This window comes from Papio anubis, chromosome 6 (genome assembly GCF_008728515.1).
Source record: "Papio anubis isolate 15944 chromosome 6, Panubis1.0, whole genome shotgun sequence".
NCBI classification, from domain to species: Eukaryota; Metazoa; Chordata; class Mammalia; order Primates; family Cercopithecidae; genus Papio; species Papio anubis.
The window spans coordinates 110,253,697-110,268,975 of record NC_044981.1 but is presented as its reverse complement, the minus strand read 5'-3'; the positions used below and the strand labels follow the sequence as shown (position 1 = coordinate 110,268,975).

Below are 15,279 nucleotides of genomic sequence, written 5' to 3'. Positions count from 1 at the left end.
TCTTCCTCTTATTTTTTTCCCTTGACAACATGTACGAACACACTAGCTATTGTCAAATGTCTAACAGTGCCTTTAATTCATTTTGGAGATTTTATAAACTAGACACTAGATGATAAATTCTACTAAAATATTTATATTTTTATAAACAGTCCTTTCAAATCTCTAACATAACCTCCTTCACTTATGTGAAAGAGTATGTCACATGAATTGCTGTTCTAAAAATATAAAATAAAGTAATATAAAAATTAAACTTAGTGTTTGCCTAAAGATAAACACAAAGACAAATAATTCTGTAAATGAGATTACCAAATACATTTGAGGTCTTAAAGTACATTTTGTGCAAGGATATACATTTGGAAGGATAATAAACCATGCATTTAAGAAAGTTAGCATTTTTATTTCATTTTCCCTAAATACTCAAAAGTTTTTGTTAAAATCAATATGTGAAATGGCAACCCTAAGATTTGAGGGGATTTATAATCATACATAAGTACCCTAAGACAAATAAGTTTCAGGCTCAGCTTTAACTTTGTTTTTTGAGACGGAGTCTCCCTCTGTCAGCAGACTGGAGTGCAGTGGCGCAATCTCGACTCACTGCAACCTCCCCCTCCCAGGTTCAAGCAATTCTCCTGCCTCAGCCTCCTGAGTAGCTGGGACTACAGGCGCACACCACCATGCCCAGCTAATTTTTATGTTTTTAGTAGAGACAGAATGATTCTTAAAAATTTTCCACAAAGGAAACTGTAGTAACTATGACATGATTAAAATAAAATGTATCAAGCCCTGACTTTGTGTTAGGTAAGCACTGTGCTCAGTGCTTCTTTTTAGTAATTTGTATAATCACACTGTGTGGTGTGTACTCTGATGATTGGCATTCTATAAATCAGGGCTCTATAAATCAGATCATATGAGAATGCAGTGAGGCCGAGATCTGAACCCAGAAAGTTTACTTTTAACCACTGGTGTAAAATTAAAGTTTTAATTTAAAATTTAATTAAAAAGCTATATGTGCATATTTAATGTAGTAAAAAGTAAAAAACTACTAGCAGGTTCTGAATAAAGCAGTGCTTTCCACCCCGGAGTCCACCTGTTCAGCAGCAACCATTTCCATCTCTTGTGGCTCTTTCTTCTGGTATTACTTCTACACTTTTTCATTTTTCGAGACAGGGTCTTACTCTGTCACCCAGGCTGGAGTGCGGGGGTGTGATTATGGCTCACTGCAGCCTCGAATTTCTGGCTTCAAGTGATCCTTCTGCCTTGGCCTCCCACAGTATTAGAATTATAGGGGTGAGTCACCACATTCGACCTATTTCTGTATTTCTCAGTAATATATAACTTCTCTATTTCTAAGTAACATAGCTACTGCTTGATTTGTCCATTTTAGTAATTACTTTATGAATTCTTCTTTAGTAGGGAAGAAATAAACTTCTACATGGCTGACTGAACTCTAATGACTGTTACAGTACAACTTAGAGCTAGGGTAATAATCACTGTTCTCATGATGATGGTTATTTAATATTGTTCACATTTGAGGAACAAAATATGCTACGGCTATGTTTCTTTTCTTTTTTCTTTTCTTTTTTTTTAGACAGAGTCTCAGTCTGTCACCAGGCTGGAATGCAGTGGCATGATCTCAGCTCACTGCAACCTCCGACTCCCTGGTTCAAGTTATTCTCCTGCCTCAGCCTCCTGAGTAGCTGGGATTACAGGCACGCACCACCATGCCCAGCTAATTTTTGTATTTTTAGCAGAGACAGGGTTTCACCATGTTGGCCAGGATGGTCTCGATCTCCTGATAAGTCATTTTTCCTGGATTTTACAATCCTCTCTTTCTCTCAAATTTATAATGCTTGCTTCTATTATCTCTCTTATAGAACTAATAAAACTCCTTCCAGAGTGGTTAAGCCCATCAGATACTCTAGCCCCTCCTGGCTCCTCCTGGCAACATCCCTCCTAGAGCACCCAGAGCCCCTGCTCCCATCTGGACAGGTGCTGGCTTGGCTGCAGTACAGCTGTCACCAGGGACTTTCCTGCTCCTTCAATCTGGGAATTCCCTTTTTCTTTCTCCTGAGTTGAATAGCATTTCCCCTCTTGCTTTAGTGCAGGTAGCATATGTAGCGTATGCAACACAGTAGCATGCAGCATGTGTAGCAAGTACGAAGTGTAGTTTCCTCTCACTTTTGTGTAGCATACCTTTCATTAGCTTCCTGCAAATGGGTACATAGGAGGTAAAATTTTTAGATATTAAGTGGTAGGATATAAAATTCTAAATTATAAAGAATTTTTCTCAGCTTTCTGTGGGCAGGGCCATTGTCTTCTAGCTTCCAGTATTGTTTCGGAGAAGCCAGATTTTATTTCATCCTGGAAACCTTTAGGATCTCCTTATTCCTTGTGGTCTGCAGTTTTACAGTGTGGCTTTGCTTTGTTTTACATTTTCCTGGGTACTCATATGGCCCTTATAATCTGCAAATGCATGTTTTTCATTTTAGATATATATATGAATATATATACATACACACATATGTGTAATGTGTGTACACATATATGTGTAATCTTCCACAAAGTAGACAAAAAGATAAATATATGAAAAATAGCAAAGAAATATAGACATAAACATAATAAAATTAACAATAATGCAAGCGTTTCAAAATCCAATTCAGTTATTTTATAAAAGTCTCCCCAAAAAAGAATAAAGAAAATGGAGAGGAGAAAATTAACATAGTAGTAATGTAATGAAAGATATAAATACATACTTAATAATATATAAAATATATTTTATTACATTACATTATTTATTTAATAATAAACATATATTATTTAATAAAATTTTATATATTACATTACTACTATGGTAATTTTCTCCTCTCCATTTTCTTTATTTTTTTTAGGGGGGACTTTTACAAAATGATTGAATTGGACTTTGAAACTCTTGCATTATTGTTAATTTTATTATGTTTATGTCTATATTTCTCTCCTATTTTTCATATATTAATCTTTCTGTTTTACTTTGTGGAAGACAGTCTCCATTCTGAAAGCTCTTTTTTAAAGAAAAATGGCAGCCTTTCATTTTATGAATGCAAAACGTCTCATTCCTGTGAGTTTGTTTGTTTTGTTTTGTTTACATTTTCTTCCTCTCTCTACAACGTGTTTCCTCTGATTGCGCCTTTCTTTATTTCCCTCGGTTTATTTTGGTCTTTTCTTAATGGTAGAAGCTTTCTTAAGCAGTGAGGATTCTTGCCTACCCACACATGTTCAAGAATGAGTCAGCTGTAGAAGCTGCGTATGCACCTAAAGTATGTCAATCGGGAGGCTTCCCCGTGGAGAGTCAGGCAGGGGTCTGGCCTTTTGCTGGGTTACCTTAAGTATCACTAATTGAAGGTACTTTTCTCTTGTCTGGTCAGTTCTCCAGAAAGGATGCTCCAATCTCCTGGCTAGGGTGGGAGCCTGGGTACTGACATAGTGGGAGCCAAGCTGGGGAAGCGGGATGGGAGCCCGACCATTTGGTACTGAGCCATTCACATCATCTCCCCATTTTTAACATAGTGACTCTAGCCTCCATGGTGTCCTCATCCCCAAACCCAGAGTCCTTCTGGTTTGCCTTCTCCAGAGAGTAATCATCTGGTCTTCTGCCTGAGTAAAGGAAGCAGAGTTCCCTGGCTGGCTGGGCTTAGGAGGAATCTGCCAGTCTCAGCACACCTTATTCAGATTTTCAAGTACTCTTCCATTTTACAGCTCAACAGGCAACTCTACTTTCAGCTTCACCTGATCTCCACTTTCCGAGCCTTCCTGGAACTCTGTGGCATGAATCCACTTTCTCCATCCTCCATTCTGTTAACACCATCACTGATCTATCCACTTTCTATCTTACAAAATTATGTTGGATGTCTGTCATCGCTACCATTTTCTCTCCTGTTCTCTCTGCCATTGTGGTTTTAACCTTTTTCCCTCTCTACTATCATTTTATTGGGGTTTTAGTAGTAGGTGGGGCTATAAATCCATATGATCAATTTGCCATATTTAACTAGATATTTTGTTGATTTTCATACACTTGCGAAATTACAATACCGGCCATTTACATTTTAACTCATCACTGTACACATCATTACCATGTTCTCTGGAAGAATCTGGGAAGCTGGACGCCAATCAGGATCCCTACAATTCAATCATCAGAATCTCAAACATCACCACCCATCAGAAAACTTTAATTTCATAAAAATTGAAAAATATCTTGCTAACAAGTTTTTTAAAAGCAATGGAATATAGTGTACATTTCAAGATACCTAGAAGAGAAGATTTTGAGTATTGTTACTACAAAGAAACGATAAATGTTTAAAGTGATGGATATGGTCATCAAATTACCTCAGTTTGTTTGATTGTTACACTATGCAAATATGCATTGAAGCATCACATTGTACCCCACAGATGTACAATTATTATGTATTCATTAGAAAGAAAAAAATTTTAATGATAATTTTAATATTAAAAAAACTCTCAACACCCAAAACTGTATTTTAACACCTATTTCATTGGCTAAAATAGTCTGTAAAATGAAGTAAGTACATAAACTATAAGATTTTAAAAACAGGAGGTATTTACATTTTATAGCACTTTAAAATTAAGCAACTTTGCTGCAACGGCCTAAATATAATGGAGAGAACCAGAGTGTGGATAGAATAGTCAAAGCAATCTAAAGGCACGGAGTAACGATATCTCTAGTGGGGAATTTACAGTGTTTGCTACTGGCAACTGGAGTCTGATACACTTCGTAAGAATAAACGAGGGGGCCCGGCACAGTGGCTCATGCCTGTAATCCCAGCACTTTGGGAGGCCGAGGGTGGGCAGATCACTCGAGGTCAGGAGTTTGAGACTAGCTTGGTCATCATGGCAAAACCCCATCTCTACTAAAAATACAAAAATTAGCCAGGCATGGTGGTGCATGCCTGTAATCCCAGCTACTTGGGAAGCTGAGGCATGAGAATCACTTGAACCTGGGAGGTGGAGGTTGCAGTGAGCTGAGATCACACTACTACACTCCAGCCTGGGCAACAGAGTGAGACTCTGTCCCCACCGCTGCCCCCCAAAAAAAAAGAAAAGAAAAAGAAAAAAATAAATGAAGGAGGGAATGGGAGGTGAAAATTTCTTCTGTATACATTTTCCCGGATCATCCCTTTTTGCTTTGTTGGGTTGTACACTGCCAGTGAGATGTTCTGTCTTTGCTACACACATGAAGGTGGAATTACAATGTGCGATCTGCAGGTCATGTAATCCTTTTTGCAAAACAAAATTTTTTCAACTTGAAAAATTCTAAGTATGCCTTGTAATCTTTCCCCAAACACTATACACAGGACAAAAAATGAGTGGTGCTCCTTTCACTCTTTTCTAAGTGTATGGTAGTGGGCTAGGTCTAGTGACTCTCAAATAAGTAAGTCAATCTGTTAGTACTATTTTAGATACATAATTGCAGCTCAACCTTACTTACCATCTTAGAAGGCTTCTTGGTGGATGGATGACACTAACTGTACAATGGCACAAGCATCTTTGTAAGGCTGAACTCTGCAGTCACATGAAACCTTTTGGCCTCAATCGCCTGCCTAGGCAAAGCCCCCTTCCTCACCAGTCCTGCCTAGCTCCCTCTTGACCTTCCATCCCCAGGCACCATCTCATGCCCACCCCATCATCCTGGCCAGGAGGACAGCTATTCCATGGCTTATTAATTCCATTTCAATTTTAAGTCTTACCTGCTGCTCATTAAGCTTTCTCTGTATTTCTTCCGAGTTACAGGAATCGTAGACTATTGGCTTGGCCAGCTCTGACTCAATGTGAGCGAGCCAGGTCCTCAGGCTGCTCATGTTCTTATCGAGCTGCTGCACGGCCACCAGGGTCTCCTTCAGCTTCTTCACCCTGTGGGCAGAGAAGGGGGAACATCCCGCTTCAGCGAGAGGCCCACTCATGTTTCCCTCGTGTGCAGAGGAGAACACTGGGCTTTAACAATCTTTTTAGGCAGAGAGTTAGAAACTCATGTGGAAGAAGCCAAAGACAGAAGAAAAAGGAGGATAGAAATTAGAGGTGAATACAGACAATGGAGCAAGGATGCAGAGGAGGCAGGGGTCCAGGGCACAGGCGCACAGATAAATTAGTTTTGAACACAGTTTTCCCAGTGTGAGCAGGGTGTGATCACAAGTTTGGGAGGAACACAGGTAGTATTTCTCAACTCCATTACTACCTACTTAGAGCAAAAATCAATTATTGAGTCCCTGTTAAGAGCCTGACATGGCTGAGTGTACACAGATTGCTCTAAAGAGAAAGGTCATGGTGATAATAAGCATACGATCAATGATCTATTAGTGCCCTTATTTAAAAATTGCTGCTGCCTTTAGACTATAAGTCTCGCCTCTTGGTTCAGGAAACGTGGCCACCTAATTGGCACTGCTCATAACAGAGGTAAACAGCAGATGAGCAAAATACTTCAAGCTGTTAGGGTGTCATCTTGGCTCAACTGAAGAGGTATCTATCTTCTTGAAAATATGTCAAGAGCAACATGACTTGTAAAACTCTAGGTTTGTGATACATTTAAAGGCAGGGATCTGCAATAGAATGTTCTCAAAGATTGACAACTTACACTTACAGTCATGAGATATTCGCTCCCCCTCCCCCACCCCCGCATTACTTCCAGGCTTTTAAAGAAGTGATTCTCAAGCTGGGATTGTCACACAATCAGCGGAGGGTGCTTTCAAACCACAGGCGCCAACTACCAGCCACCATCTCCAGATGGTTCTGATATGTTTCTCTGATCAAGACACACTGTTCTGAAGAAAATGTCTCATAATCAAAGTATTTTGAACATTTTGAAGTATTTTTAGTTGTTTAAAAATGATATCATCACTTCTGTTTCAGTTTCAATAAATCAATGTTTCTCTCTCAAGTGCAAATGTAGTCATTTGACAACATGATCGCTTTTCCTCTTTGTCATTTTTCCTCAAAGCACTGTCACATAAATGCTCTTAAAGGATTTTCACTATGGTCAGCTGTTAGTAATATCTATATTTCAATAATTGTAATTAATAACACTTCTATTTGAATAACATTTTCAGTTTGCAAAAACCCTCTTAGGAGCATTACCTTTTATTCTTTTAAAAAATGTGTATTTAAAAAATTATGTTCATATTTCACAATATATTCTATTGGTAGAAAATGAAAATATGTTGCATTGTTTATTATGACTTAAAATTCCACTTGAGATAAGATTTCCCCAATTAGCTTTGTAAATACAAATTGTACACTGTCCCCCAGACACTTCAAGGCATTGGCCTTGAACACTATTTCCAAGAACTTTTACATACAACTCACTCACATTTCTCTCATGGCTAAGACAAAATTCATCTGGGCATCAGTCAGTGAATGACAGTTTTATTATGGCTACTGGGTACAAAGCTTGTGAAGTACGTTTGACCAACCACAGCATGGACATGGAATTTTACACGGCTCTGGCCACAGTGCCCCAGACTGAAAGAAGACTTTACCATCAATAAACCCACTGGAACAGGCCTGAAGAATGGCACACAGAACAGAGAGGTCTGTCCTGCTTTTACTTCTGTAGGAACGTCTTTTCAGCAGCCTCTTCTACATGACCAGCTTCTTGTCTTCAGATTTCGTAGGATCTGAACACTTACTAGGCTTGGGGATGGTAATGTCGTTAGAGTAATTTTACTAGAGGTCGGAGTGCTTGTTTCCTCCCTTCCTTATTTTAGTTCCCTGGTATTATTTATGCATTAATTGGTCTCCTCCATGGTAAGTTCCTTGGAAAGCTGGAAATGTGAATTTCCATATTTGGCTATTTCCCTACCCTGGCCATGCTAAACTCAGTGCTTTGCACTAAATCGGGTACTGTTTAAATGGTTGCTAAACATTAATAATGAATATTCTAAGCGAATTGTGTTTATTTAATTAACATGTTTTCATTTAAAAATTTTTATCTGATATTAAGTGTGTATTAAATTTTACTTCTAGGTTCAACATTTGCCAATGCTCTATTTGTCAAGTACTAAAATTTATTCATTTTCTTGGTTCAAAACTCACTTACAAATATGATCAAAAGATCCAAAGCACAAAAGGATGCAAGCAAACACTGTTCCATAGGACCATCTACATTAGAAAAATAAATTACGGGATAACTTTTGTAATACTGAATGAGTTCCAAGTCAGAGCGGTTAGTATGCAATATGTCAAGGGCATCATGACATGGAAATGTGTGTTCATATAGTCCATTAGGGACAAGTTCCTCTTTCAAACAAATGTGTAAATTTGCTAAAGTCAATGGGGGTGAACATTTAAGCCGTTCTTTTTCATTTTTTAAAACAGTGTATTTTACTACAAATAGCAAAATGCAGTGTGCATCTGTGCTGGGGGAGCAGATGTGAGCCTGGAGGGCATGGATAGTAGGATTCATAAGCCTTGGCTTATTAAACTTGATATTTATTTGCAGGACAGGGATCACCCTTTTTTTTTTTTAGGAGAAATGTCCCATGTTTCTTTTCATTATTTCTTTAAAGATAATTTTTGGGTAAAGTGTCACAGTATTTTTATTTATCTATCATCGTGAGGAGTCTGAGCAACATTCCTTTTGGTAAACATCCAGGATTATCATTCAAATTAGACACTTGCAGACGTCACATGTCTGGGTAAGTTTAGCAGCTTGATAAATCTGTAAGTCCCCGCAGCTTATGGTTCTTTCACAGTCCAGGCACTTGACCTTTCTTGAGAAGGATTCTACTATAAAATGCAAATATCCAGCTTCTTAACACGGAAACATGTATATACAAACACACATATATATACGTATATATATATATACGTATATATGTACCTACACACATATACTTATAAATCTATATATATTGTATCTATATTTCACAACTTTCCTTCACAGTAATTTAGTATATCCGTAACCCAAAACAAAACAAAAAGTTCAAATTCTAAATATAATAGAACAAAAATTACCATTGGGTAAATCCTATTTATTTGTAGAAATGTATCTGAGGGATGATATAGAAAAAGGAAAATATTTTTAAAAAGTTAAAAATAAAAATTCCTGTCACATTTTTATTCTAACTAAAAAAAATATGAACTAAACATTTGCATAATGTGCTAAATTACTATTTTAGACATTAATCTGTATACTTTGCACATATATTTTATAAGCTTTATATTAGCGACTAAAACTTACTGACAAGCACAAACAAAAGCAACTTTCTCAAACACACAACATTTTCTAGAGCCCTGAAATATTTTTATTTAATGAAAGGAAAGCTTTCAACTACAAAGCTGTGAACTAGCTAAGGCTAAATTTCAGTTTCATCAGAAGCCCATCCTTTAAATAGCAGATGATGGACTAACTGAGTCTTTTTCTGGATTGCTTTCCTGTGTCTCAGCTTCTCTACTCTAGCCATACTCCTTGTATGACGCATACGCTCCAGAGACAACTGGAATACCGAGTCATAATAAAGTCCATTAACCTTTTCATCCAGCTCTGCATGCCCAGTAGAGGTACTAGAAAACAAACCAACAAATAACTCTTGGGAGTCCACACGGCCAGCTATCTCCCAACACCAATCCTCTTCATGTAACATTGGCAAAAACAGCTCTGGATTAAAGCTTCCAGCATCTATCCTACAAACCCCACGTAACATGAAAGCTATGTACAATGGAAGAAACTCAAGAAGATGCCTGCCTTGTGACATCGCAGTTACAATCTGGGAGATCTGCGTCCACACAGCCGTCCTCTGCCATCCTCAGAGCACGCAGGTCCTCTGCCACCACCATGAAGCTTCCACTTGCAAAAGTTAGACTCTGCAGAGCAAAAGGCTATATCCTGCGTGGGGATGAAAGTTTCCCCTTGTCTGTGTATAGAAGTATGAAAATGTTCACTCTAGACAAATGTTGGTAGTCTCTGCCCGATAATATGACACTGGGCAGTGACAAGTGGTCATGTTTCTAAATAAAACCTACATTCATTAACATGTGCCAGGCTTGATCTCCTGGAATGTAGGCCACGAGTGTAAGAAGGGGAAAAAGCTCAGTGTAATCTGTAAGGAGGAGGAAGCTACAGGTCTAAAGAAAGGACAGCAAAAACAACGTTGGCTGCAGGCACTCTGCTGTTCTGTAAGGACAGTCAACTTTTCTTGCGGGCAGTTTGCTATGCGGGGAAGGCTATTTAAGGAAAACAAATCATCGCATTGCAAACAAACAAAATGTCCACAAGCACAGCAAATGGCAGTAGCAAAAGGAATAACTTCCTTCTTTTTTGGGTTCACTATGCCAGCTCGGTAGTGTATGCAAGAGTTTTAGGAGTTGTTTGGGAAGGTGGGAAAGTACATGCTCTTTATCTTTGGGTAGACTATTTGGGCAGGAAAAATGAAGAAATATTATTCTCCCTTACATATGCAAAACTTTTGTGTTTTAAAAATGATGTAAGATGAGAAAAATAACATCTTCATTTTAAGAAAACTAAAAAAATAACAATTCCTTTGCTTGGGGGGACTTCAGGTAACTCTTTTTCTTTTATGAATTTTGAGTTTCCAAACTTTCTGCACTAAGCATATGATAATTTAATAATTTATACTTTTAAAGAAAATAAGTCCCCAAATCATTAATTCCTATAATTTAATAAAATATGACTAATGCTGGATGCTTTAAATCCTTTTGGGGATTAAAAACGACACACAAATAAATAATAAATATTAAATAAATAATGAAAATTTGCTAAGTTCTTTCCAAAAGGACTACATGATGATTTGTAACTAAAATAAAACAAAGCATTTGGTTCTGGTCATGTGAGTTGATTGTTTTTCTAACAGAACACTAGAGGAAACACATTTTCTTTATAAAAGAAATACACTGATGGCTCATGCCTGTAATCCCAGCACTTTGGGAGGCCGAAGTGGGCGGATCACGAGGTCTGGAGATAGAGACCATCCTGGTTAACACGGTGAAACCCCGTCTCTACTAAAAATACAAAAAAATTAGCCGGGCACGGTGGCGGGTGCCTGTAGTCCCAGCTACTGGGGAGGCTGAGGCAGGAGAATGGCGGGAACCCGGGAGGCGGAGCTTGCAGTGAGCTGAGATTGTGCCACTGCACTCCAGCCTGGGAGACACAGCGAGACTCCATCTCAAAAAAAAAAAAAAAAAAAAAAAAAAAAAAAAAAAACAAGGAAATATACCTGCCAGCCTGGGCGACAAAGTGACACCTTATCTCAAAAAAAAAAAAAAAAAAAAAAAAAATCAAAAGATTATCCAGGCACAGTGGCATGCATCTGTAGACCCAGGTACTGAGGTGGGGGGAAGACTGCTTGAACCCAGGAGGTTGAGGCTGCAGTGAGCCATTACTGCACCAGTGCACTATAGCCTAGGTGACACAGCAAACCCATCTCAAAAAAAAAAAAAAAAAAAAATTTAAAGAAAATCGTATTTTATATAAGAAATAAGTTCTAGAAAACATAGTACTTAAAGATATTACACTGTGAATTCTTTTATAAAACGATCATTCTTCTTATATTAATATATTATTTTTAGTAATCAGAAATGAAAATATTTGAGCTGTGATTAAAGAAATATATTGGTTATGAATCCATCATTATAGGCAACTTTGTTTTTTTCTTGATTATGACTAACATTTTAAAAAACCTGAAATCTTCAAAACTTTTTATTGTCATAATTTCTTTAGTTTAATTTCTTTTACCTTATTTAGTTTTCCTCATGGAGTTAAAAATTTTGAAGTTTTTTTCATGCTTATTATTGTTAGCATAACATATTTATACCAATGAACTAAATATGAGACAAGGCAAAGCTTTAAAGATATAATTATTGAAATAGCAAAAATCGCAATGTTCATTGATACAGAAAATCCTAGGTAAGTTGTGGTATATTTACACTATGGAATACTCCGCAGGATTTTAAAAGAATGAGACTGGCATAGATAGTGTTTTATAGTATACACGATCCTTTCCCTTACATTTTCTCATTGGAGATGTGGCAGCTAGTTTCATTAACACTTTGAAAACGAGTAACTTGAGGCTCAGAGAAGTTATTTAGTGAGACCTGGGCCACACAGCAGGAACTAGGTGGACTAAACTCAGGCCTCTTGATTAGTTCTGTGCCATTTCTGTGCTCATCGCATCAATGCATTCCTGATCCTTCCCAGGCACCTTCCAACTCGAACACCCTTAGGTAATACCAGCCATGAATTCCAAGAATTTAATTTCTTTTGACCTCCAATGTGGGTAGAACATCCTTTAAACTGAAAGTCCTCCTGAAGGCAGCTGCTAGGAACTTCACAAAACCTTGCTTGTACTGCATATGCGTTTTACCTCCACAGCCTTCGGACTCCCTCTGGGATGACAGCTGACCTTTATTGAACATATTCTATGCTTAGCAGTTGATATGGTTTAACTGTGTCACCACCCAAATCTCATCTTGAATTGTAGCTCCCATAATTCCCATGCATTGTGGAAGGGACCCGATAGGAGATAATTGAATCATGGAGGTGGTCTCCCCCAGACTGTTCTTGTGGTAGTGAGTAAATCTCATGAAATGTGATGATTTTATAAGGGGTTTCCCATTTTGCCTGGCTTTCATTCTCTCGTCTGCCACCATGTAAGATGTGCCTTTCGCCTTCCACCATGATTGTGAGGCCTCCCCAGTCATGTGGAACTGTGAGTCCATTGAACCTCTTTTTCTTTATAAATTACCCAGTCTCGAGTATGTCTTTATCAGCAGCATGAAAATGGACTAATACAATGGTTTACAGGTCCCATTTCATGTAGTTCTTCTAATCATTCTTCTGAGCTAGCTACTATTATGATGCTCATTTTATACATGTGGTAACCAAGGTGCTGAGAAGATAAGCAAGTTGGTGAAGCAGAATCACACTATGACTCAGGCAGCTGAAGACCGAAGCCAATGCTTTGCTTTGTGTATGCTCTCATTTGTGTGCATACACTTTCCACCCTGTGGCTTAGATTTGAGAAACTCAGCAAATACTGGAGTGATTGCTATGTGCAAAGAACAAGGTCAGGAGCTGGGATTACTATGGTGATCAAAGTTAGATACACTTACATTTTAGTAGAGAAAACTGGCTTAAAATGACTGATCACACAAGATTTCAAATAGTTCAGGGAAATGCTATGAAGGAGAAGCCTACTGAGCCGATAAGAAGAATCTGATCTAACCTGGAGAGAAGGAAAAACACGAAGAACAATCAGGAGCTGGCCAGGCCAGGGGCAGGCAAGAGAATGCCCAGGAAGAGAGAATAGAAAGGAAGAGGCCCTGCAGTGAGGAACCCTTGTGTACTTGCATTATGACACTTATTTGATTAGGGACCATTTTCTTTCTCATCTTTATATCCCTAGAGCAGGTCACCTGTTTTGGTAAATAAAATTTTGTTGCAGCACTGCCATGGTTTTCTATTTACAGATTTTCTATGGCTGCTTTCACTCTATAACAACACGCTAATAGCAACAGAGACTATTTGGCCCACAAAACTAAAAATATTTACTATCTGGTCCTCTACATAAAACATTTGCCAACCTCTGCCCTATAGCAAGAAGCATAGTACTTCATATACAGTAGGCATTCAATAATTTTAAAAAATTGTTTGTTTCTACTCCTACAAAATGTTGAGGCAATTATAATAAATATAGAGATTAAAAACAACAAGTCACAAAAGGCCACATATTATATGATCTATGTATATGAACTATTCAGAACAGGTACACATGTAGAAACAGAAAGTAGATTAGTAGTTTCCTAGGGCTGGGAGAAGTGGGGAAGGAAGAGGAGGGAAAAATGAGTGACAGCTAATGGGTAACTGTTTTTATTTGGGACTGATGAAAGTGTTTTAAAATTGATTAGAGTAATATATGCAAAGCTTTATAAATATGCTAAATTCACTGAATTACATGCTTTAGATAGGTAAGTTGTATGGCATGTGGATTATATCCCCAAAAAAGCTGCTACTGAAAAAAAAAACAAAAAGATAAGAGCCAAATAACTAAAGTATGCTTTTGCTTTGGTGATGGGGATTTAGGTTTGGCAGAGAGAAAAAGAATTTTCACTATTACAAGGTCCAGTTACCCACTTCCCTGCCCCCAAATCATCACAACAGAGTAAACAAGTTGAATTTGACCTTCCTAGATGCTAAGATGAGAAATGTTACACAATTCATTGTCTGTGATAAGAAGCACTGAAGAATTAATACTAAAAGACAGATTTCCTTTTAGTCCTGAGTGCTACAGAAATTGCTATGTGGATATTCCGCACAGGATTCATTGACAAAATGAGAGCCAGTATTCTTAAAGGCAGTTTTACAGAAATTAGAGTCATATGTCACCAATGACAGTTTCTTATGCTGACTGTTAATAAAAGCCAACGGCTCAGAGATACTTTTAATTATCTCGGCCACTGCTGAACAACAGAACTTTCTGAGAGGATAAAAATGTTCTGTATTGTACGGGGTCCAATAAGGTAGCCACTAGCCTCATGTGATTATTGACCACTTAAAATGTGGCTTGTGCAACTGACCATAATTAAAATTAAGGAATCATTTAATTTTATTCCATTTCAGTTAATTTAAATATTCTGTAATGTAAATAGCCATCTGTAGCTAGTGACTGTTGTATTACAGAGAAGATCTAAATAGTATGCAAAGGATACTAGAATATTATCCACTGAGCCCTAAAAGTAACTGAACAACTTTTGTTGTCCTAAAAAACTGACAATGCTTGACAACACAATTTAAAAACTCAGTACAAAGCACATCTGTTTTGTTCTCAGAGCAATCTAAGCTAAACTGATGGCGATGTCAAGTTGACTCTAAATTATGCATTCTCTTTTTATGTATGTAATAGGTTTGTTATCAGTAAATCTTTTTTTCTTTTTTTTGCTTCTGCGATTGAATATTAAAGACCTAGCTCATGTTTCTTTTTTTTTAATTAATTAATTTATTTTTTATTTTTATTTATTTATTTTTTTTAATTTTCATTTATTAATTAATTAATTTATTTATTGAGATGGAGTCTTGCTCCGTCATCCAGGCTAGAGTGCAGTGGTGGGAACTCGGCTCACTGCAAGCTTTCCCTCCCTGGTTCAAGCAATTCTCTGCCTGCCTCAGCCTCCCGAGTAACTGGGATTACAGGGGCCTGCCACCACGCCCAGCTAATTTTGTACTTTTAGTAGAGACTGGATTTCACCATCTTGGCCAGGCGAGTCTCGAACTCCTGACCTCAA

General features: G+C 37.7%; 1 protein-coding gene across 25 annotated transcripts in view; it reads right to left on the bottom strand.

Annotated features, from left to right (window-relative positions):
* SYNE1 (spectrin repeat containing nuclear envelope protein 1) overlaps window positions 1–15,279 on the bottom strand; it is a 523,271-nt gene that overhangs the window by 36,801 nt on the left and 471,191 nt on the right. For 24 of the 25 annotated variants that reach the window (XM_021936839.2, XM_031667714.1, XM_021936840.2 and 21 more), the window contains one exon: window positions 5,739–5,901. In XM_021936839.2, coding sequence (XP_021792531.2) covers window positions 5,739–5,901 — 163 coding nt within the window. Of the gene's footprint in view, window positions 1–5,738; window positions 5,904–9,723; window positions 10,663–15,279 lie in introns of those variants that run through there. The other variant, XM_021936861.2, reaches the window with a different exon arrangement.